Raw genomic sequence first — 21,390 nt, 5'->3', positions numbered from 1 at the left:
AAGTGGAGAATGAATGGACAAGGAGGATATCCTGGGGTTGGGGCAGCTTGAAGGACCCATAGAGACACTGTTAGGGATTGGGGATTTAGAGGGAAACTCACTTCCCTGCTTGTGTTTTTCTCCAGCCACGTTCAGCTGGGTGTGTGCAGTGCGGAGTCATCAGGAAGTAGAAATTAACCAGGCTTTGGGTTCCAAATGAGGCTGAGGGAGAAACACAATTATTTCTTAGATCCCTTTTGGCTCTAAAATACCTTTCCCAATGACTCAGATAAAATCCACACGGTCAAGAAGTTTACAAGAGTCAGGAAAGCAAATTTCAAACCCAGCTCCGGCACTAATTTCCCAGACAACTCAAAGGAAGTTTTAACTCATCTAAACAGAAGTCCCCTTAACTGGAAAATGACCAGGTCATTCCCGGTGGTGGCTGGACCCTCCATTGGGTCCAACTCTCTGATTCCAGTAGAAGTCACGTGGATAGAGTCAGATTCAGCCTTGATATGGACTTGAGATCTTTCCCGCATTGCCCTCAGAAAGCTGGATGAGGAATATGAGACCATGGCCTGAGCATCTTTACAGAAACGGGAAGCTCTCGATGAGTCGCAGCGTCTCACAGGCCCCGCCATGTGGAGCCCGCTGGGAAATCCAGATCCAGGAGGAAAATGAGAGACCACATGATCATGGCAAGATGCACACTGCTGAAAGTGAGTGACATCAGACGAGAGCTGGGCGTTGGCCCCTGGGAAAGCTGGGGCTCACAATGAACTGTGATTAACTGTCAGGAGGAAGTGCTCGGGGACCCCAGCCTGGACCAGGGCCTGAGCTCCAAGCCAGGACCTGATGCTGATTGGCCTTCTACGGAAGCCTGGACCTCTCTGGGGACCTCTGGACTCAAATGCTATAGAGTTTTCGCCAACATTCACCCAGTGCCTCATGACAAATTTACAGACGGGATAATGTCACCAGTGTCTGTTGAACAGCTGCTGGGTGCTGGGCGCTGTGCCAGGGCTGCAAATCTAGGAATGGGCCTTCATTTGATGGAACTCAGCACCTCCTGGGAAGGACAAGCATCAGTCAGATAATCACACAAGCGCATGTACCCTGTGCTCACTGCCAGGCCAGTGACATACAGTGAGGTACAGGGAAAACACAGACTGTAACCTGGTGCACCCAGGGCTTGAAGGAGGGCTTCTCAGAGGGAGTGACACCCAAACAGAGCTGATGGGCACAGAGGAGTTGACCAGGCAGAGATTGGGGGCTGGAGGAGGGTGCTCCAGCCATGCATGGAGACACAGGACCCTGGTGTATTTGAAGCATGCACAGGTCGGTCAAGCGACTCTGCCCCTAACATCTCTGCCTCACCCGGAGGATGGAAATGGAAGAGCACCAGATGGGCATCAGAGGAGCTGGGCTCAAATTGTGCTTCTGCCACTGTTTTGTTTGTTTGTTTTGAGATAGAGTTTTCTCTTGTTACCCAGGCTGGAGTGCAGTGGCACGACCTCAGCTCCCGGGTTCAAGTGATTTTCCTGCTTCAGCCTCCCGAGTAGCTGGGATTATAGGCACCTGCCACCACACGGCTAATTTTTGTATTTTTAGTAAAGACGGGGTTTCACCATGTTGGCCAGGCTGGTCTCGAACTCCTGACCTCAGGTGATCCCACCCGCCTTAGCCTCCCAAAGTGCTGGGATTACGGGCATGAGCCACCACTCCCGGCCACTTCTGCCACTTTTTAACTATGACCATGGAGAAGTCGCTTCACCTCTCCAGGCGGCAGTTTCCTCATCCATCAAAAAGAAGATAATGCTGGGTCTCTAGGGCTGGCAGGTGGATTAAATAAATCACAGTATGGGAAGGGGCTTTGTGAACTGCAAAACTGCACAAATGTGACAAATGGTCATCATGATTTTGGAGTAAACTCCATGTTTCTTTCTGCCACCTCCTTTTTCTTCTAAACGCCCTGCTAAGTAGGGATGGGTGCAGGGGATGGGAGAACTAATCGTCACTTACTGGGCATCTTCTGTATGCTAGGAACTGAGTAAGTCCTTGACATACATTATTTCATTTTATTCCCATTTTACAGATGAGAAAAACTGAGACTCACACAGTATTGGAGTAAGGATTTTAATTGCTATTGGTGTGTGAGGGGCTTCAAAACATGACCCATACTCACAGGGTGTCTTGCAATCACCAGGACCGTAGGACCCCAGCTCTCCACACCCTTCTGTTGTTTTCCATGTGCTACTACCATGGCTCCAGCCTTGGGGAGCTCAGGGTCTGGTATAGCAGGCTGACTCATGGATCTATCATTGCAATTTAGTGTTCTAGTTGGAAGTAGAAAGAAAGAAAACTGAAATGGGCGGGTCTGTGCAGGCTACGTGGACTGAGAAGGTCCGAGCTTCTTAAGAAGATGACTCCCTCATTGGGCCAAGGGAGGTAGGTGTGTCACAGGGCTCATCCATTCATGAAGGAATTAATTGAGCCTGGTGCATCCCTGCACATGTTTGTGAATCCCAAAAGCTTTGAAATCTCCATGAGATATACTTGGGAATAATTAGCTGAATGCAATTGCCTTAGTAGCCAAGTTAACATCCAGGCCCCTGTGGAGTGGCACAACTTTTGAACTGAATTAATCATTGTCAACCAGGCTGATGTTTGTTCTTTGCAGGATTAAAAAAAAATAATCAACAACCCCCAAGCATGGCTTGACTGGATTCATTTTCTCTCCCAAAGGATGAGGCAAGAATAAAATGATTTGAGTAGCAGCATGGGGTTTTACAATAGATATAAGGCAGAACTACATTATTAGGCTGTGTGTACATTTAAAAAATTGCTTCCATGCCTTCAAATTAAATCATGGATCTCTAAGTGGTGTATCCACGCTGTCCCACATACGGACTCTGTGACGACTCCTCTCACCTTGGTTTCATTGTCCAGTAAAATAGGGGTAACAATCCTGCCTACCTGTGATTGTCTGCTAAAGCTGCCATACAAAATACCACAGGCTGGGCAGCTTAAACAACAGAAATTAATCTTCTCACAGTTCCGGAAGCTGGAAGTCCAGGATAAGGGTGCCAGCAGGGTTGGTTTCCTCTGAGGTCTCACTCCTTGGGTTGCAGACGGCCGCCTTCTTGCTGCTCTTCACAAGGCTGTTCCTCTGCACACAGGCCCCTAATGTCTCTCCATGAATCCTACTGTCCTCTTCTTACAAAGACACCAGTCAGATTGGATTTGAGTCCACTCTAATGTCCTCACTTTACCTTAATCACCTCTTGAAAGACCCTGTCTCCAGATATGGTTGCATTCAGAAACACTGGGAATAGGAACCTCCACATAGAAATTTGGTGGAACACCAATCCATCACACTACCTGGAAGGGCTGTGCAGTAGACTGAAAATGCCCCCCCAAAGATGCCACATCCTAATCCTCATAACCTGTGCCTGTGTCACCTTACAGGGCAAAAGGGACTTTGCAGGTGTGATTTAGGTGAGGATCACCATGTGGGAAGATTCTCCTGGATTATCCAGGTGGGCCCAGTGGAATCACAAGGCTCTTGCCAACAAGCAGGTGGTAGGGTCAGAGAAGCAGTAGGAGATATAGCTGCAGGAGCAGAGGTGGGAGTGCCTCAAGGAGGTGCTAGCAGTCAGGGAACCTGGGCAGCCTCTGGAACCTAAAAAGGCAAAGAATAGAGCTCCTCTGTTGGCTTAGCCCCTGAGGTTCACTTTGGACTTCCACCCTCCAGAACTGTGAGAGAATGAAGGTGTGTTGTTTGGGGTCACTCCATTTTGTAGTGATTGTTATTGCAGTGGCAAGTCCTCGATATGGGTGGTTGTGAGGATTACACAAGGAGCACATGCCAAGTGCCTGGGACAGTCATTGGCAGAGAAGACACACTCAGTGGGTCTCAGCTCTGCTGGCCACAGCCATCCCAATTGCAATGGGCAGTTTGGGCAGAGGCTCCATCTACATGAGCTGCAAAATTTCCCCTTTCACATTGATGCTTCCTGCCCCATTTGTCAAGGTGAAGTCAAGGTCCCAGAGGGTTGAGGACCCTGGGAGCTTCACAAGCTTCAAGGTTGGAGGAGGCCATGTTCAGCCCTTATGTAAGGTCTTTCATTTTTTCATATTTTCAGTAAGCCTTTTCTGAATAGCGGCCTAGCCTCGCTCAGAGGGCTGGTGCTCCCCTGGTCCCTCTGCGTCTGTCTTCACGTGGCCTTCTCTTGTGTGTACCTGGTCTCCTGACAGCAGGGAGTAAATGGACAACGTCAAGCTTTACCATCAGGACCAGGACATAGGAAAGCAGTGAGGTGCCGAGGGCCAGAGGAGGTCTTTAAGTAGCACAGACTGGGTGGCTTTAATCAACAGAAGTGTATTCGTTTGCAGTTCAGGAGGGGAGGCCAGAAGTCCAAAATCAAGGTGTGGGTACAGTTGGTTCTCCTGGAGGCTCAGAGAGAAGTCCCCCGCCTCTCTCCCAGTTTCCAGTGGTCTTGGGCAATCCATGCTATGCCATGGGCTGTTAGATGCATCACTCTACATGCTACCTCTGTCCTTCTCCTCTGTGTCTCTCCTCTATGTGGCCTTCTTCTCTGTGTCTACCTGTGTCTCTTTTCTCTCTTCTTATAAGGACACCAGTCCCTGGATTTAGGGTTCAGCCTAATCCAGGACAACTTCCTCTTAACTTATATGCAAGACAGAACTACCTTACTAGCAAAGTAATAGTTTTCTGGCAAAGACACTATTTGCTGGGACATATAGACACACACTTTCTTGCAAAGACACTATTTCTAAATAAGATCACATTATCAGGTAGCTGGGTGACATTAATTTTGCAGAGACATTCTTCAGCCCTCGACAGTATCCCAGAAGGAGATTGCAGCTGAGCTGTGTCCTAAAACCTGGGTCAGAGTTCAGTAGGGAAGAGGATGTGCCATCCAGAGATAAGGCCAGGGAAAGACTGAGGCACCTGGAGCACTCAAGGTGGGTCTGGCCTGGCTGGGCCACCGGGCGCAGAGGGCCAAGCCTAGTGGCCAGATAAGGAAATGCCTGAAGGCCTTTGGAGTCTGGCCATTGGATCAGTGCTTTCTAAACATGTGACCACGAATGGGCCTGGGGCACGTGACAACTGTGCTTCCATCTAAAATTGTGTCTTTGTGACTCTTCTGAGCTAGAATGGCTCCCTCTGCCTCCCTTCTCATGCACATATGATGGCGGCACTTGGCGGTTATCGTTAATGACCTTAGTTGTCAGATTTTAAAGCTGACAAGCACATCTCAGTGTTCAGTTTTCATCTCTGAGATTATATTGAAACATCAAATCTGGAGTCTGGCCCCAGCACCATAGTCACCATAGGGCCATTTGGAGGATTTATGTAAAGAAGGGACAGGATGAGATCTGTGCTTTGTAAGGACATTTGAGTCATGTTGAAAAAGAAATGCAACCTTTCATATGGGTCGTGTAATAAACGAAAAGTTTCCTGAAACGTGAATAACATAATTTTTAAAAATCAAATCAGAACAAGCACGGTGGCTGATGCCTGTAATCCCAGCACTTTGGAAGGCCAAGGCAGGTGGATCACTTGAAGTCAGGAGTTTGAGACCAGCTTGGCCAGCATGGTAATAAGATGTCTCTACTAAAAATACAAAAATTAGTCAGATGTGGTGGCACATGCCTGTCATCCCAGCTACTTGGGAAGCTGAGGCACGAGAATCACTGGAATTCAGGAAGCAGAGGTTGCAATGAGCCAAGATCACACCACTGCACTCCAGCCCGGTTGACAAAACAAGACTCCATCTCAAAAAATAATAATAAATTAATTAATTTAAAAATCAAATCAGATTTTTATTATAAGCATGTTCCTCAGATTATTACTGCCTACTTTAGAATTCTAGGAACTCTCATTTATTTTTTTTCATTTCCCCACCCACAGAGAGAGGACATTGATCTAGAGACCAACATGAGAGTAGGTCTTATCTCTACCAGTGTTTGACCTTTGATAAATCACAAGGAGGAACCAGACACATCACTGACCCTCTGAAATAGTTCTCTCTTCATCAGTAAAATAGGAGTAGCAACACCTGTCTCCTCAAGACGATGACATATGGAGTGCCTCCCCAGCACCTGGTAACAAATATCTACACTGCACATGGTTAAATCCACATAACACACTTCAGGTTGTCCCTGACATACAATCAACACTCAATAAAGTATAGTTGTTAATACTGTCAGTACTGCTTTTAACACTGAAGCATTGTGTTGGGGGCTGCTGTGTGTACATGGTCCCCACCTCCACAAGAAGCAGGAGACAGAAGGGTGAAAGAAGTGATATTTAATGAGTAGAGCTGATCTGTTGTCATTTCTTAATTGTCACTCAGTTTCTAGGAGAATGAGCCATGCCAATACAGTGAGAAATTCTAAAACTTGAGAACCAAGTTCCTTAGCATCCTATCCCACATCAGCTTGCTGATGGATGGGTGCAAAGTCCCATTCAAGCTGGCTAAGGCAGAGGTCAACAGCCAAGGTGAAGCCCTCCCATTCCTCCCCAACCCCCAGTAAATGCCTTTGGTCATCCTTCCCCAGTGCCTGTTCTGTTGGCTCAATCTCCTACTGAAATGTCTTTGCCCCACTCTGTTATTAATAACAATTGTGCCTTTCCATGTGCCTGGCCCTGTGCTGGTTGCTGTCGTAAGAATCATCTCATCCAATCCTCACTGTAGCCATAGAGAGGGCATTATTACCCAACTTATAGGTGAGGAAGTTAATGTTCATTGTCTTAGTCCATTCTCACGTTGTTATAAAGAAATACTGGAGACTGGGTTGTTTATAAAGAAAAGAGGTTTCATTGACTCATGGTTCTGAAGACAGTACAGGAAGCATGGCAGCATCTGCTTGGATTCTGGGGAGGCCTCAGGAAACACGATCATGGCAGAAGGCAAAGTGGAAGCAGGCACATCTTACATGACGGGAGCAGGAACAAGAGAGACAGTGGGGGAGGTGCTACACACTTTTAAACAGCCACAACTCACTGTCCTGACAATAGCACCAAGGGGATGGTGCGAAACCATTCAGGAGAAACCACCCCCATGATCCAATCACCTCCCACCAGGCCCCACCTCCAACACTGGGGATTACAATTTGACATGAGATTTGGGCGGGGACACAGATCCAAACCCTATCACTCACCCAGGGCAGTGTGCTCCTGTCTGCATGGTCAGCAAGAGGCAGACTCAGAACTGGATCTCAAGTCTCTCTTCTCTGTCCTTTACTACCTCCCTTTCCCTCTCGCATGAATATGGATAGCATGTTCCCTTCACTAGTGATAAAATAGCCACAGATTTTTACTTCACTTAGTTTAGCTTTCCCCTCCAGGTTTTTGTATTTCTCTTTACTGCTGCTTAAGATTGCCAGCATAGAATATTGAGAAGCCCCCTGCCAAAAGACACATGCAGAAACATCCTGGTGGCCCTGCTTGGCAGTCTGTGCATGGGTACCTCTGGATCAGAGCCATTTCTATGCTGTTTTTTAAAATAGCCCAGCTGACATTTTATGCTTTGTTTTATTTGAGGGCTGGGGAATAATTCAAGAGCAGCACCGGGTTTTATAGCTCTGCATGCATACTTTCCATCAAAGTGTCATTTTGCCCAGCTCTGAAATTATGGGCCTGTCCTCAGAAAACATCGTCACCGCCTTCCCATCCATGCAATGCTCCTAATGCCCTTTCTGAACGTTCAAACCCATTTTCAACAGGATGTCGCGCTGGAGCTGAGATATGATCGATGTGAAAAATAGAGCTGGAGGAAACGGTCCTGAAACCGGCTAAACTAAAGGTTCTGCTGAGATGCTTTCCCCATAAAATGCTAGTCTTATTAAATCTCAAGTGATTGAGATTCTCCATCTCCTCCACGCAGCTTTGCAGGCGTCTGTCCAGCAAGTCTCCTTTGAAAGAGACCTAATTTGCTAAAGGCTCAAGAATCTGCCAGTCTGTCTCTGAGTTCTCCCCAGCCCCTTTTGAAAGAGCAATGACAGTCCCATCACTGTGACTTATTTCAGCACTTCTTCCACACTGCACTGGGACTGTGTGAAGCACTGAACAAATGTCATTGTACACTCAGCAACAGGGAGATGGCTGCTGCTGTGTTCCCATTTCCCAAATGAGGAAAATGAGGCTCAGAGTAAGTGGGCCAAGATCATATAGCTAGAGAATTAATTTTCTGTTGCTGTGCAGCTTATATTATAACTTAACAACTTAAAATAACTCACATTTATTTTCCCTCCATTTCCATGGCCCAGGAGTCCAGGTGGGCTTAACTGGATCATCTGCATAGTGTCTCACAAAACTACAATCCACATGCCCACCAGGCTGCAATCCTTTCTGGAACACGGTATGGGGTCCTCTCCCAGGCTCTTGTGGTTGTTGGCAAATTCAGCTCTTGTGGCTGCAGAACTGAGGTCCCGTTCTCTTGCTACACATAGGCCAGTGGTCACTCTTCCTCCCAGGGACACCTACATTCCCCGCCGTGTGGCTGGCTCCCACATGGCAGCTCATGTCTTGAGCTCTCACTCCAGTCTGCCAAGACAGAGTCATACAATGTAGTATAATCCTGGGACTGCCATCCCACCAACTTTGCCCTGTGACATAACCGAATTAACAGGGTGACACCCATCACCTTTGTCAGCTTCCATGGCTAGAACCACATCACAGGCCAGATCATTTATTCTCTCTTCCTCCTACTTCCTCATCTGCAAAATGAGAACTCGCTCACTAGATGGTGCACAGCTGACCTTTTCTTGCCATTCAGTTGTCAACCCAATGTCACCTCTTCTTAAAGGTCTTCCTGAGCATCTACCAAAACTAGGGTCCCTCTATTAATCTTTTTTCTAGACTCTGGTTTGCCTTCTTCACCTGCCCCAATTTACAATCCTACCATTGATTCCTGTGCCTTCTGGCCTGCCTCTCCTCCTAGAATGCAAGCTCCATTCGGCTGGGTCTGTCTTGTTCATGACGCGTCCTTCATGACCGCGAAGGGGACGCTCTGTAAATGCTTGAGATTCAACTCTGTGCTAAGAGCCAGCACAGAAGCAATGTGTGTTATGTATCAGGTATTTAATCCACACAGCAAAGGAAACTGAGGCAGAGGCAGGGATCATGCAGATAGTCAAAAATGAGGCTGGAGTTGGAACCCAGACTGTCCAGCTCATGGACCGAACTCTCCCAAACAGAACAGCCCCTTTCCTTGGCTCTGTGGGGTCTAGGGACCAAGCTGGCCACATCTGTGCGCCATTCTGTTCTCAGGATATGAGACACTGTGAGCCGGTGCAATGTGGATGTGGGGGCGTGGCCAGGCACTGGGTTTGTCCAAGGCCATGCTGTGGTTAGTGGGGCCCCAGCTGCCCTTTGAGGTTTGCCCTCCCCTCTATCAGCTCTCCTTCCACCGTGCCAGTTGTGTTAGCTTCCTGGCACTGCCACAGCAAATTTTACTGCAAAATTGGTGGCTTCAAACAGTACAAATTTATTCTCTCATAATTCTGGCCAGAAGTCCAAAATCAAAGTGGAGTCATGGCTGTGCTTATTCTGGAGGTTCAGGAGGGAATCCGCTCCCAGCCTGTTCCAGCTCTGGGCGACTCCAGGCATTCCTGGTGTATGACTGCATCACTCCAGGCTCTGCTTTCATCTCCACATGGCCTTCTTCTCTCCTGTGTCTGCATCCAAATCCCTCCCCCTACTTTCCTCCTATAAAGACACGAGTCTTTAGAGCCCTCCCTAAATCCAAGATAATTCATCTCAAGATCCTTAAGTAAATGCCTCTGCAAAGACTCCATTTCCATATAGGGTCCCATTCTGAGGTTCTGGGTAGACATGAATTTTGGAGGGACACCGTTCAACCCAGTACACCAGATCACATCTTCTTGGGTCTGTCATCCCACCCTCACCTTACCTGTGTCCTGACTCTAACTCCATCTTTAGTCTGTGGCCCTTGTAGGCATTTTGTAGCTCACATTCCCTGGGCCACAGCCACATCCTCCCTGGTCCCCACACCACACATTAAATCATCTCAGTCCCAGTGATATCTTAAGAGATAAAGCTTGAGCATTTGCTGCTGTGTTTTCATTCTTGACATGCATTTTCTTTTCTCTTTTCTCATCTTTTGTTGAGAAACCCTGCTGGGAGCCACCCTGGGCAGGGACCAAGCGTTTGCTGACTTCATTCACAAGCACTTGACTCTAGGTCTTCTGCCTTTTGTTTTAGTTTTATAAGTTATCAAGTTCATTCCTCCCATGTGGCTCCCTGTGAGTCTCTGCAGTAATCTCTTTGTTCACAGTGGAGGCTTTGTGACCTCGGCAGCAGGGGCCCACACACGCAGTGCTCCTCAGTACTCATAGGCTTGAAAAGTCACAATGAAAATAAAAATTTAAATGTATAGGTTAAGTGCTTCTTTCATCTCCAAACCCATAGGCATTGCATTGCATTACTACCAATTACCACAGTGTGTTTTCGGGTAGAATTAATATTTGATAAACTCAGGAGCGGTTGCTCTTTATTTTGAAGAACACTATCATTAGTCTCAGTAGATTTGACATTTGTTATAAATGAGTGAAAATTTATGCATTTGTAAAAATCTATGGTTTTAATGCAGAGCTTCACCAAGTGTGTACACGTCAATAATAAGTAAGCTGGGGTTGAAGTTGTTCTTCTCCCACTTTCACTCTTCCATCCTTATACTCGGTAGTGTTTCACATGTGTCTACCACTGTGTCAGGCACTGTGCTAGGTACAGGCACGTAGACGTAAAGAAAGCAAAGCGTCAGCCTTCAAAATGTTTCACTTGGAATTGAGAGGCCTTTTGCTTTAATGGTGATGTAGAGCAGAACTTTCCAGAAACTGCTCAGCCCAGATTTTGCCGCATGTGGGTCACTATGTTACCCTTAAAAGAGGTCAGGAAACTTTCTCCATAAAGGGCCAGATAATCAACACTTGAGGCTTTGACGACCACGTTAATCTCTGTTGTGTGTTCTTCTGTGTGTGCGTGGGTGTGTGTATGTGTATATGTTGTTTTGTTTTTACAGTGCTTTAAAGATGTTAAAGTGATTCTTAGCTCCCAGGCCATACAAAAACTGGCCCAGGGCTGGATTTGGCCAAGAGCCATAGTTTGCCCATCTCTGACGACAACTTCCAAACCCTCATTGAGCTCAAGTGGATGCCATGATACCTGCAGGGAGCCCTGGTGGGATGGCTCAGCTACCTCAGGGTGGGCAGGTGCCTCCCCTTGCTGGCACTGATCACATGCTCAGTGAGCAGTCACTGCTGTTACCATTGAAGCTGGAGCTGAGAGGCTAAAAATTAAGAATATTCAGGAAAAAAATATTCAAACAATCTACTTGCACTTCCAGGAAAGAGAAGAGGCGATAAGAACACAGGCATCCCATTATCTTACCAATTACTGTCACGCTGCCTGTCTGAGGCCTCAGGTCAGGGAGAGGTGAGCAGCCTGGGTGTTGCCAGCATTTGTCCTGATGTGGCGCTTGTTGATGTACTCATCTGTGGGCTCAGGAACCACATTGCCAGCTTCTTTGTTTTCTTTTACAGAGACATCAAGCCAGATAACATCCTCCTGGATGAACACGGTAAGCCTGCTATGAATCCTTTACAGGGACTCTCAGTGGAAAGTTTGAGGCACTGGGAAATGGTGCAGGGGTGGGGGTTGGGTCTTGCTGAGTTGGACATTAGTATTGGCTAGAAACCTTCTCTTGTTTCAATCCTGGTGGACGAACATCTGTGTAAATTTCTGGTCCATGTCCTGCCGTGGTAAGTTGAATCAAAGTTATTTAAAGTGTTCACGTCGGAAGTCATTGCTGTTCATATCCCCATGTGAGGAGGACAGAGCCGCCGTGAGGATGAGCATGGGGTCCCGGAGTTCCAACCCCACCTCCCTCACCTATGAACGTGTGACTTCAGAAGTCACCCACCTCTCTGAGCCTCAATGTAATTTTCTGTAAAATGGGGAAAAGGCACCTCTCTTGCAGGGTGTTCATGGGGATGAAATGAGAGTGCACACTCATTTCTAGCAAGCAGAGCTTAATACTTCATAATCCACTAAGCATTTACTCATCTATCAGCTATGTCAGGCTTCTCAAAATTTCCTTTATGTGCACACAGATCTTCTAGACATCTTCTCAAACGGACTTAATAAGTCTGAGATGGGACTAGACTCTGCAAACTCCAGAGTCTGCAAAGCTCCCAGGTGGCTGATGCTACTGGTCCGTGGACCACACTTTGAGTAGCAAGGCACCAAGTCAATGGCTCTCTAACTCTGGCCTTACCAGAATTACCTGGGGGGACCTGGTAAAAATCAGAGGTCAGGCCTGGTCCTGCTTCAGCAAGCCTGGGCTCCTGTGTTCTGGATCAGAATTCTGGGGATGGGATGCCCAACAAAGTTTAAGAACCATGAGCCTAGGGCTCAGACCAAGAATGCTCAGTGGACTTGACAATCAATTGCGGCTGATGCCAACAGGAGCCTTACAGCCTTGAAAACTAAATTCACTGGCATTGCTTCAGGGGCCTCTCAGGGCCTAACATGGGGTTGGCTGGAGGGAGCAGTTGGGGATTCTTCTAAAGTAGGGGTTATCATCCCTGCTGAGGCCTTCAGGGATGAATGTGTCACGTTTCCTACATAGCTCCCCCGCCCTCCTTCCCCACCCCTGCAGACTGAGGTCATGGTTCTATCTCACAGCTCCTCTCAAACTTCCCATGTGCCATCAGCATAGCTTGGGGCATCCTAACCTCATAGTGTGCATCCCTATGTACAGGAGTGGTGGTTGGGACCATTTGCATCTCTGCATCAGATGCTGGAACCAGACTAAGTGCTTTGGGGGCAGTAGGATTGAACTCACTGTGCTCCTGAATGGAAGGTCAGCAGTGGCCCCAAGACGCCTGGGGCATGGACAGAGCTGAGGATCCAAATCAAGGCTGGAAAGGAAGCAAAAGCAATGTCTCCAGTTTGTATCTAAAAGTCAGGATCTTCAGATGTGTCACTCAGCTAAGCCCCCAGCCAGCTGAGTGTCCTTGGACCAGTGGCTGTGCCTCTGTGTCTCAGCCTTTCCAGCAGTGACGCAGAAGTAATCGACCCACCTTGCAGGGAGGTGAAAGTCTCGTCTCAGGTGAGACTCAAAGGTCAGCCACCCATCACAGTATGCAAGTGCCCGGGAAGGGGTAGGTAACTCGCCCTCTTCCTGTCCCCTTTCTCTGCTCAGGGCCAGGCAAGGTCAGATCACAGGAGCAGGGTAAAGAGGAGGTGAGAAGACACAGGGATGGTTCTGCATGGCTGTCTAGAAAGCAGGGGTCTGCAAGACTCGGTTCCAGGCAGCATCCTCAAAGCTCTGTCCTGTTGGTTAAGAGAGACCGCTAGCGGGGGAGACTTCCAGGCCCTGCAAAGCGGTGCAGAAGCAAAATTCAAGCAGAAACATTAATAGCAATAAGCCAGCCATTGCACTGATGAGAAAACATGACACAGAGAGTATGGAGGTAACCCAGGACTGCCTGGCTTCGTAGTTCTGGCTCCCTACTCATAGCCCCTGGCCACAGCTCCCCTGAAGCTGCTGCACAAAAGATACAGGCAGGTAGGCTGCTCCCAGGCAGCGTCCCCTAGGTTTTCTCTTTCCTGTCTTTGGGATTTCCATCCATTCCATCCCACCTTCCTTTCTGCACCCATTCTCAGCCTCCACCTCAGCCTTTCCCACATTCTTTCTGGATCCTCTTCTGCCCCCTTGAGCTCCTCATCTTTTGCCACCCCCTGCTTGGCCTTCACAGTGTCCCAGCCCTGCCTTCTGGCTATGCAGCACCCCACACACTCCCCAAGTGCCCCTGCATCCAGTCTTCTCTCTCTCCAGCCTCCCATTTCATCAAAAAGTCTCTGCTAGCTGGTGGGACTGAGCATTGAATATAATATTTCATACTAAGAGGTGACTGGCTGATAACCCTTCCCCCCTCCAACACTCAATGAGTGGCTTTGCAGGTGGTGCCAAATACAAATTTAGGAGCAGGGAATTTCACTCAGAAAAAGAGGAGTCTCCTTTCTGGGGAGAGAAGGGAAAGAGGGGAGTCTATGCCCATGGCCCTCCTTTACCTGCTCTTCCGAGTGGAGAAGCTGAGTGGCTTTTAGAGCAGAGCCTGAAGCTGGCTATTCTTGCCTTTCTCTTTCCTTCAGTAAACAACTCTTGAGCACCTGCTGTGTGCCAGGTTCTGGATAACAGAATGATGAACAAGGCAAATAGGGTCCCAACGCTGGTGGGTTGCATGGTGTTGGGGAGTGTGGGGAAGCTCAGAAGAGGTCGGGGGCAGAGGGTAGAGGGAAAGATGTGTGCAGGGGTTGTCTTAGAGGCAGCCCCATGACAGTGGAATCCTAAACGCATGACAAGGCCAAACAGAGGAAGGTTCCTGGATGGACAGGTGGTAGAGACAGTGGGGCAGAACTGCAGAAACAAGAGGGAAATGGCTATTAGAGGAATACAACAGCAGTTTATTTTGTAGGATTTTAACATTTACAACTAATCTTATGCCTTCAAAACCTTTACTATGAAACATGACCTAGTCATAAGACGAGCGGTACAGTACGTGTTCCTAAATGAGTCCTAAGGGCACCCCATTTGTGGTGCACCTTTTGTAAACTGCATGACAAAACCTTTCACAAACCAATAACTGTGTATTGCTATTTCAAGAGTTCCATCACTGGTTGCATTAAATACTTTCTCAGAGAACAAGTTGGTCAGTTGTGTTTCAAGTGAAATATAAACATAATTAAACAACTGCATTAATATTTTATTAATGATGTCCAAGATCTGCTAGTTACACAAAATCCAAGCATCTCTCACAAGCTTCTCTGCTCCCCTAGTGTCTTCCTTCCTTTCTGATCTTTCAGGGTTTTATGTCTTAGAATGGACATTTTAATTCTGCTCAAAGATTTGAGTTTTTGAGCCAGCTGCAAAAGCAGAGAGAGACTATGCATTAAGGTAAAGTAGAGTGAAAGAAGATACAGCACCTCAGAACAAAGAGCTGAGTTCATTTTAGGCTGAGGCTCATGAGATCAAGGCAATGGGGAATTTAAAGACATAGAGGAAGGGGGAAGCAACTGAATTAATTTTCTGTTGGTACAATAAAGCTGAGTAATGAATAACCACAGAGCTTAAATGCCATAAACAAAACACATCCATTTAGCTCACAGTATCCTGGGGTTGAGAGACTCTAGGCTGGGCTGGGCTGATCTTGGCTGGGCTTGCTCCTAAGACCAGGGTTGGGTAGGCAGTGCTGTTGATGTTGGCTGAACCCACTACAATGCCTGAGGCTCAAGTGGCTGTCAGGCGATCCCCTCTGGCCTTGGCTGGCTCACTAGGTGACTCAGCCCTGCTCCTTGAGCTCATCCCCTGCAAGTTCATCTGCATGGTCTGCTCATGGCCATAGCAGGAGCAAGAACAGGAGACCCCAACCACTCAAGCCTCCACCTGTGTCGTGTTTGCCCCCAATGCAGGAGACAAAGCAAGTCACTTGGCCGAACCTAGAGTCTGAGGGAGAGGACACTGCAAAGGCACATGGCAATGGGGTGATCCAGAGAGGGGTGAAGAATTGAGGCCATTAATGCAGTTTTCTACCATGAGGGTGATGGAAGAGGCCAGTGGAAATGGAATGGATGGAGCCACATACACAGGCAGGTGGGCTAGTGCTTTCCACACAGGAGCTGGACTTCCCCAAAGGTGGGCAAGGCGAGAAGAGTGAGAGACAGAAGGAAAGAGGCTGTATTTTGCCCTTAAGTGCCACTGAGAGCCCTGGTTCAAAGATCATTGATGATGACAATGAAGAATGTAGTCCTCATCCTCTTCTGTATTTGGGAAGTGGTTCGTTTGTTGCAGACCTGCCATGGCCAGGCATTGTGCCCAGTGACCATAGGAGGCAGAGTCCCTGTGGCCAAGGACCTCGTGGTCTGGGGTGGCTGTTCTCTGTCCTGGTGGCACATCACCAGGGTCCCAAGGCCCCACCTCCAGAAGCTCTCATTTGATTCCTCTTACAGAACAGAGTGCTGAGTAGTGGGATCTTTTACTGTTCCCAGGTGGATCTAATCTGCAGCCAAGGCTGTGGGAGGAATGGAAATGTAAACAGTTGATGATGACCCATTGGGGTCAAGGCCAGGACAGAGCAAGCACGGGGCTGTGGCCAGCAGGTTACTGAGGCCAGGAGAGTATTGCAGGAGGGCTTCCTGGAGGAAGGGACATGTACATTGGATCCTGAATCATACTGGAGGTCAGTAGAGCCTTTGAGGGATGGCATTTCAGAGGTACACACTCATTTCTTGTGACTGTGGGATGCGCACAGTGGGGTTCAGAAACCTGATCTGGATATTCAGCAGCTGGCAACGCAGCAGCCATGTGGTCAGAGTGGATTTGTTTTCTTTATTGAATGATCCATGTCTTGTATTTTCTGTATTCTGAAGTTTTGACCTCTGGAGCCTTGCTACACTGATTGACTGCCCTGCCCAGGGCTGGCCAGTCCTAGAACTGGTAAACAACTTGCCCTAAGGCATACTTTTCAGATGCCAACCAACCAATCCAGAGGCATACCCCCAACACCTTCTTTATCCGCTGTCCTAGGAATTTTATGTTCCAGGTCCCTCCTCACCTCCCCTAATTCCCACAGGTACCAGAAAACTAGAGACAGCCCCTAGAACCCAGAGTCCACTGAAATTACTCAGACTAGTCAATTCTAAGCCTGCTAACCTTGCCTCACCCATTCCTTCCCATGGAAACCACAATAAAGGCTCTGGCCCACATTTCCCCACTCCCCATCCTCCTGAGCGGCCCTGATGCTTCCCTGTCTCCCCTGCCCATGACGTAGCCTGCCCCCATTCTTGGGAACTGTAACAAACTATCAGTCATCTCCTGATCTGGTGGCCTTATTGTACCTCAAATTTTCTATTAATGTACTGTATTTTATAATACTCATTAACTGAACTCGTTTCAAAGAATTGCCTCCCCATCTGTTGCTAACATATTTGTTGATAAATGTGATGAGTGCTCCCCAAAATGACCATGGCCAGCCATGTCAACACCCCCTTTTCTCTTGTCAAAACGTTGTATGTGCTACCCCCAGCATGCCAGGAGGAAGAGACTCCAGGAAACTAAAAAATTGGGCATGTACTATTTATAAAACATTATACATGGGGATTGTAGCAGTTGAGAAGAAAGAGAGAGGAAGCCACTCATACAAGTTGGAAGGCTGAGATGTTTCTGTTAAGCCTGAGGAGCCAATGGTGGATGTCTTGGAACCATATGGGTCCCAAGACTGTAAGAATAAGTACGTAGTAATGCACTTTAAAACTGTTCTACGTGTCCTGAGGAAGATTGTAGTAAGATTCTTTCCAGCAAGCTGCCAGAAACGGGGCTTCTGCTGCAGCACTGTGCCAGGGGAGGGTGTTAAAGTCCTAAAGACATGGTATGTGAGACACTGAGGATGCCAGCAAATAGCCCCTGTATTTTCTAGGGCTACCATAAGAAAGCCCCACAACTGACAGGCTTAAGCAACGAAAACATATTGTCTCACAGTTCTGGAGGCTGGAAGTTCAGGATCACGGTGCCAGCATGACCCTGCTTCCTCTGAAGTGGGTAGGGAAGGCTCTGCTCCAGGGCCTTCTGCTAGTTCTGACAGCTTCTTGGCTTGTGGCAGCATAACTCTGCTCCTCACATGGCATTCTCCTTGTGTGCATGTCAGCATCCAAATTTCTCCTTTTGATAAGGACACCAGTCATATTGGATTTGGGACCCACCCCATTTCAATATGACTTCATCATAATGAATGACATCTGTAATGACTCTATTTCCAGATAAGGCCACATTCCGTGGTACATGGGATTTGGACTTTGGTACGTGAATTTTGGGGGAAAAGGGACACAATTCAATTCATAACACCCCTATCTTCTCTATGTGGGATTTTAACAATACGAAATAAAACAAGAAAGTGACAAACAGAGACCAAGATATCACCCACATCCCTGAGAAAGGCTAGTAAGGGACCCAGACAGAGACAGATTCACCACCAAGTCCCCCCACTCCCCTGTATGGAGTGAAGGACTGCCCAAGTCAGACCAAGAGCCTGGAGGACCAGGAGAGAGGTCCGATTCCTGGTGAGAGGAACCTGGACAGAGCCAAGCTGAGCAGGGCCAGTTTGCTCACCCTAAATTCACCCTTCACATAATCACTGCACCTCCCCTGGTGGGGGAGTGCTATGGCCTGAATGTTTGTGTCCCCCCAAAATTCAAAGGTTGAAACCCTAATCCCCAAGGTGATGGTGTTAGGAGGTGGAGCTGTGTTAGTCCATTCTCACACTTTTATGAAGAACTACCTGAGACTGGATAATTTATGAAGAAAAGAGGTTTAATTGACTCACAATTCCATAGGCTGTTCAGGAGGCATGTCTAGGGAGACCTCAGGAAACTTATAATCATGGCAGGAGGGTGAAGGGGAAGCAAGCACGTCTTCACATGGCTGGCAGGAGTTGGGGGAACTGCTACACACTTTTATAAACAACCAGATCTTGTGAGAACTAATTCATTATTACAAGAACAGCAAAGGGGAAATCTACTCTTATGATCCAGTCACCTCCCACCAGGCCCCTCTTCCAACACCGAGGATTATAATTAGACATGAGATTTGGACACAAACCATATTATTTCACCTCCCGCCCCTCCCAAATATCATGTTCTTCCCACATTTCAAAATACAATCATGGCTTCCCAATAGTCCCACAGAGTCTTAACTCATTCCAGCATTAACTCAAAAGTCCAGAGTCTCATATGAGACAAGGCCAGTCCTTTCCACCTATGAGCCTGTAAAATAAAAAACAAGTTAGTTACTTCCAGGATACAATGGGCATTACAGGCATTGGATAAATACAACTGTTCCAAAAGGGAGAAATCAGCTAAAACAAAGGGGCCTCATGCAAGTCCAAAACCCAGCAGGAAAGTCATTAAAGCTTAAAGCTCAAAAATAATCTCCTTTGACTCCATGTCTCACATCCAGGCCACACTGATGCAAGGGGTGGGTTCCCAAGGCCTTGGGCATCTCTGCTCCTGTTGCTCTGCAGGGTACAGTCCCCTCAGCTGCTTTCACAGGTTGGCAATGAGTGCCTGTGACTTTTCTAGGTGCATAGTGCAAGCTATGGAGGATATATCATTCTGGGATCTGGAGAACGATGACCCTCTTCTCACAGCTCCATTAGGCAGTGCCTCTGTGGGGGCTCCAACCCCACTTTTCTCCTTCACACTTCTCTAGTAGAAGTTCTTGATGAGGGCTCTACCCCTGCAGCAGACTTCTACCTGGACATCCAGACATTTCCATATATCCTCTTAAATTTAGGTTGAGGCTCTCAAGCCTCAACTCTTACCCTCAGCATACCCACAGGTTTGACACCACGTGGAAACTACCAAGGCTTATGGCTTGCACCCTCTGGAGCAGAAGCCTGAGATATATCTGGGGCTTTTTAGCCACGGCTGGAGCTGGAGTGGCTGGAATGCAGGGAGCAGTGTCTCAAGGTTAGGCAGGGCAGCAGGGCCCTGGACCTGGCAGCAAAACTAGTTTTTCCTTTTAGGCCTCCAAGCCTCTGATGGGAGGGGCTGCTGCAAAGGTCTCTGGAATGCCTTTGAGGCATTTTCCATTGTCTTGGCTATTACTTATGCAAATTTCTGCAGCCAGCTTGATTTCCTCCCAAGAAAATGGGTTTTTCATTTCTACCACATGGCTGGGCTGCATTTTCCAAACTTTTACATTCTTCCTCCCTTTTAAATACAAGTTCCATTTCCAGGTCATTTTTTTTACTCATGAAAATAAGCATAGGCTGTTAGAGGCAGCCAGACTACATCTTGAACATTTTGCTTCTTAGAAATTTCTTCTACCAGATGCCCTAAATCATCACTCTCAAGTTCAAAATTCCACATATTTCTAGGGTCTCCAACCTCTTTGCTAATGCATAAGCAAAGTGACCTTTGCTCCACTTCCCAGTAGGTTCCTCATCTCCATTTGACACCACCTCAGCCTGGACTTCATTATTCATATCACTTTGCATTTTGGTCACAATTTAACAAGTCTCTAGTAAGTTTCAGACTTTCCCTCATCTACCTGTCTTCAGTTGAGACCTCCACACTCTTCCAACCTCTGCCAGTTACCCAGTTCCAAAGTCACTTACACATTTTCAGGTGTCTTTATAGCAGTGCCCCACTCCTGGTACCAATTTTCTATATTAATTTGTTGTCACACTGCTATAAAGAACTACCTGAGACTGAGTAATTTATGAAGAAGAGGTTTAATTGACTCACAGTTCCACAGGCTGTACAGGAGTCATGACTGGGGAGGCCTCAGGGAACTTATAATCATAGTGGAAGCTGAAGGGGAAGCAAGCAAGACTTGACATGACTGGCAGGAGTTTGGGGGGGTGGGGGAAGTGCCACATACTTTTATAAACAGTCAGATCTTGTGAGAACTCACTCACTAGTACAAAAACAGCAAGGGGAAAATCCAACCCCATGATCCAATCACCTCCCACCAGGTCCCTCTTCCAACACTGGTGATTACATGAGATCTGGGTGAGGACACAGACCTAAACCATATCAGAGGCCTTTGAGAGGCGATTAGGTCATGAGGGTGGAACCTTCATGAATGGGATTAGTGCCCTTATTAAAAAGACCCCAGAAAGTTCCCTCACCCCTTCCACCATGTGAAAACACAGCAAGAAGTTGCCGCCTCTGAACCAGGAAGCAGGCCCTTCACAGACACCAAATCTGTCAGGGCCTTGATCTTGGACTAGCCTCCAGAACTGTGAGAAACACATGTCTGTTGTTAATCAGTCTATGACATTCTGTTACAGCAGCCCAAATGGACTAAGATGGGGAATGAAGGAGTGGAAAGAAGCTAATAAGGTACTTAGGACAAATCATTCTGATATGGTTTGGATTTGTGTCCTCACCCAAATCTCATGTCAAATTGTAATCTCCAGTGTTGGAGGTAGGACCTGGTGGGAGATGATGAGATCCTGGGGGTGTTCTCATGAATGAGTGAGTTCTTGTTAGTTCTGGTTGTTTAAAAGTGTGTAGCACAAAATTAATTCAAGATGGATTCGAGACTTAAATGTTAGACCTAATACCATAAAAACCCTAGAAGAAAACCTAGGTAGTACCATTCAGGACATAGGCATGGGCAAGAGCTTCATGTCTAAAACACCAAAAGCAACGGCAGCAAAAGCCAAAATTGACAAATGGGATCTAATTAAACTAAAGAGCTTCTGCACAGCAAAAGAAACTACCATCAGAGTGAACAGGCAACCTACAGAATGGGAGAAAATTTTTGCAATCTACTCATCTGACAAAGGGCT

At 47.4% G+C, this 21,390-nt stretch overlaps 1 protein-coding gene across 1 annotated transcript in view; it reads left to right on the top strand.

Moving 5' to 3' along the window:
* STK32B (serine/threonine kinase 32B) overlaps nt 1-21,390 on the top strand; it is a gene marked incomplete at its 3' end in the record, with an annotated part of 393,231 nt that overhangs the window by 316,434 nt on the left and 55,407 nt on the right. The window contains exon 5 of the mRNA XM_017864573.1: nt 11,575-11,612. Within this exon, the coding sequence (XP_017720062.1) occupies nt 11,575-11,612 (38 nt within the window). The remainder of the gene's footprint in view (nt 1-11,574; nt 11,613-21,390) is intronic.

Source organism: Rhinopithecus bieti, unplaced genomic scaffold (assembly GCF_001698545.2).
Source record: "Rhinopithecus bieti isolate Rb0 unplaced genomic scaffold, ASM169854v2 scaffold_75975, whole genome shotgun sequence".
NCBI lineage: Eukaryota > Metazoa > Chordata > Mammalia > Primates > Cercopithecidae > Rhinopithecus > Rhinopithecus bieti.
The sequence above is the reverse complement of the archived record's forward strand: the minus strand, read 5'-3'. Positions and strand labels throughout refer to the sequence as shown.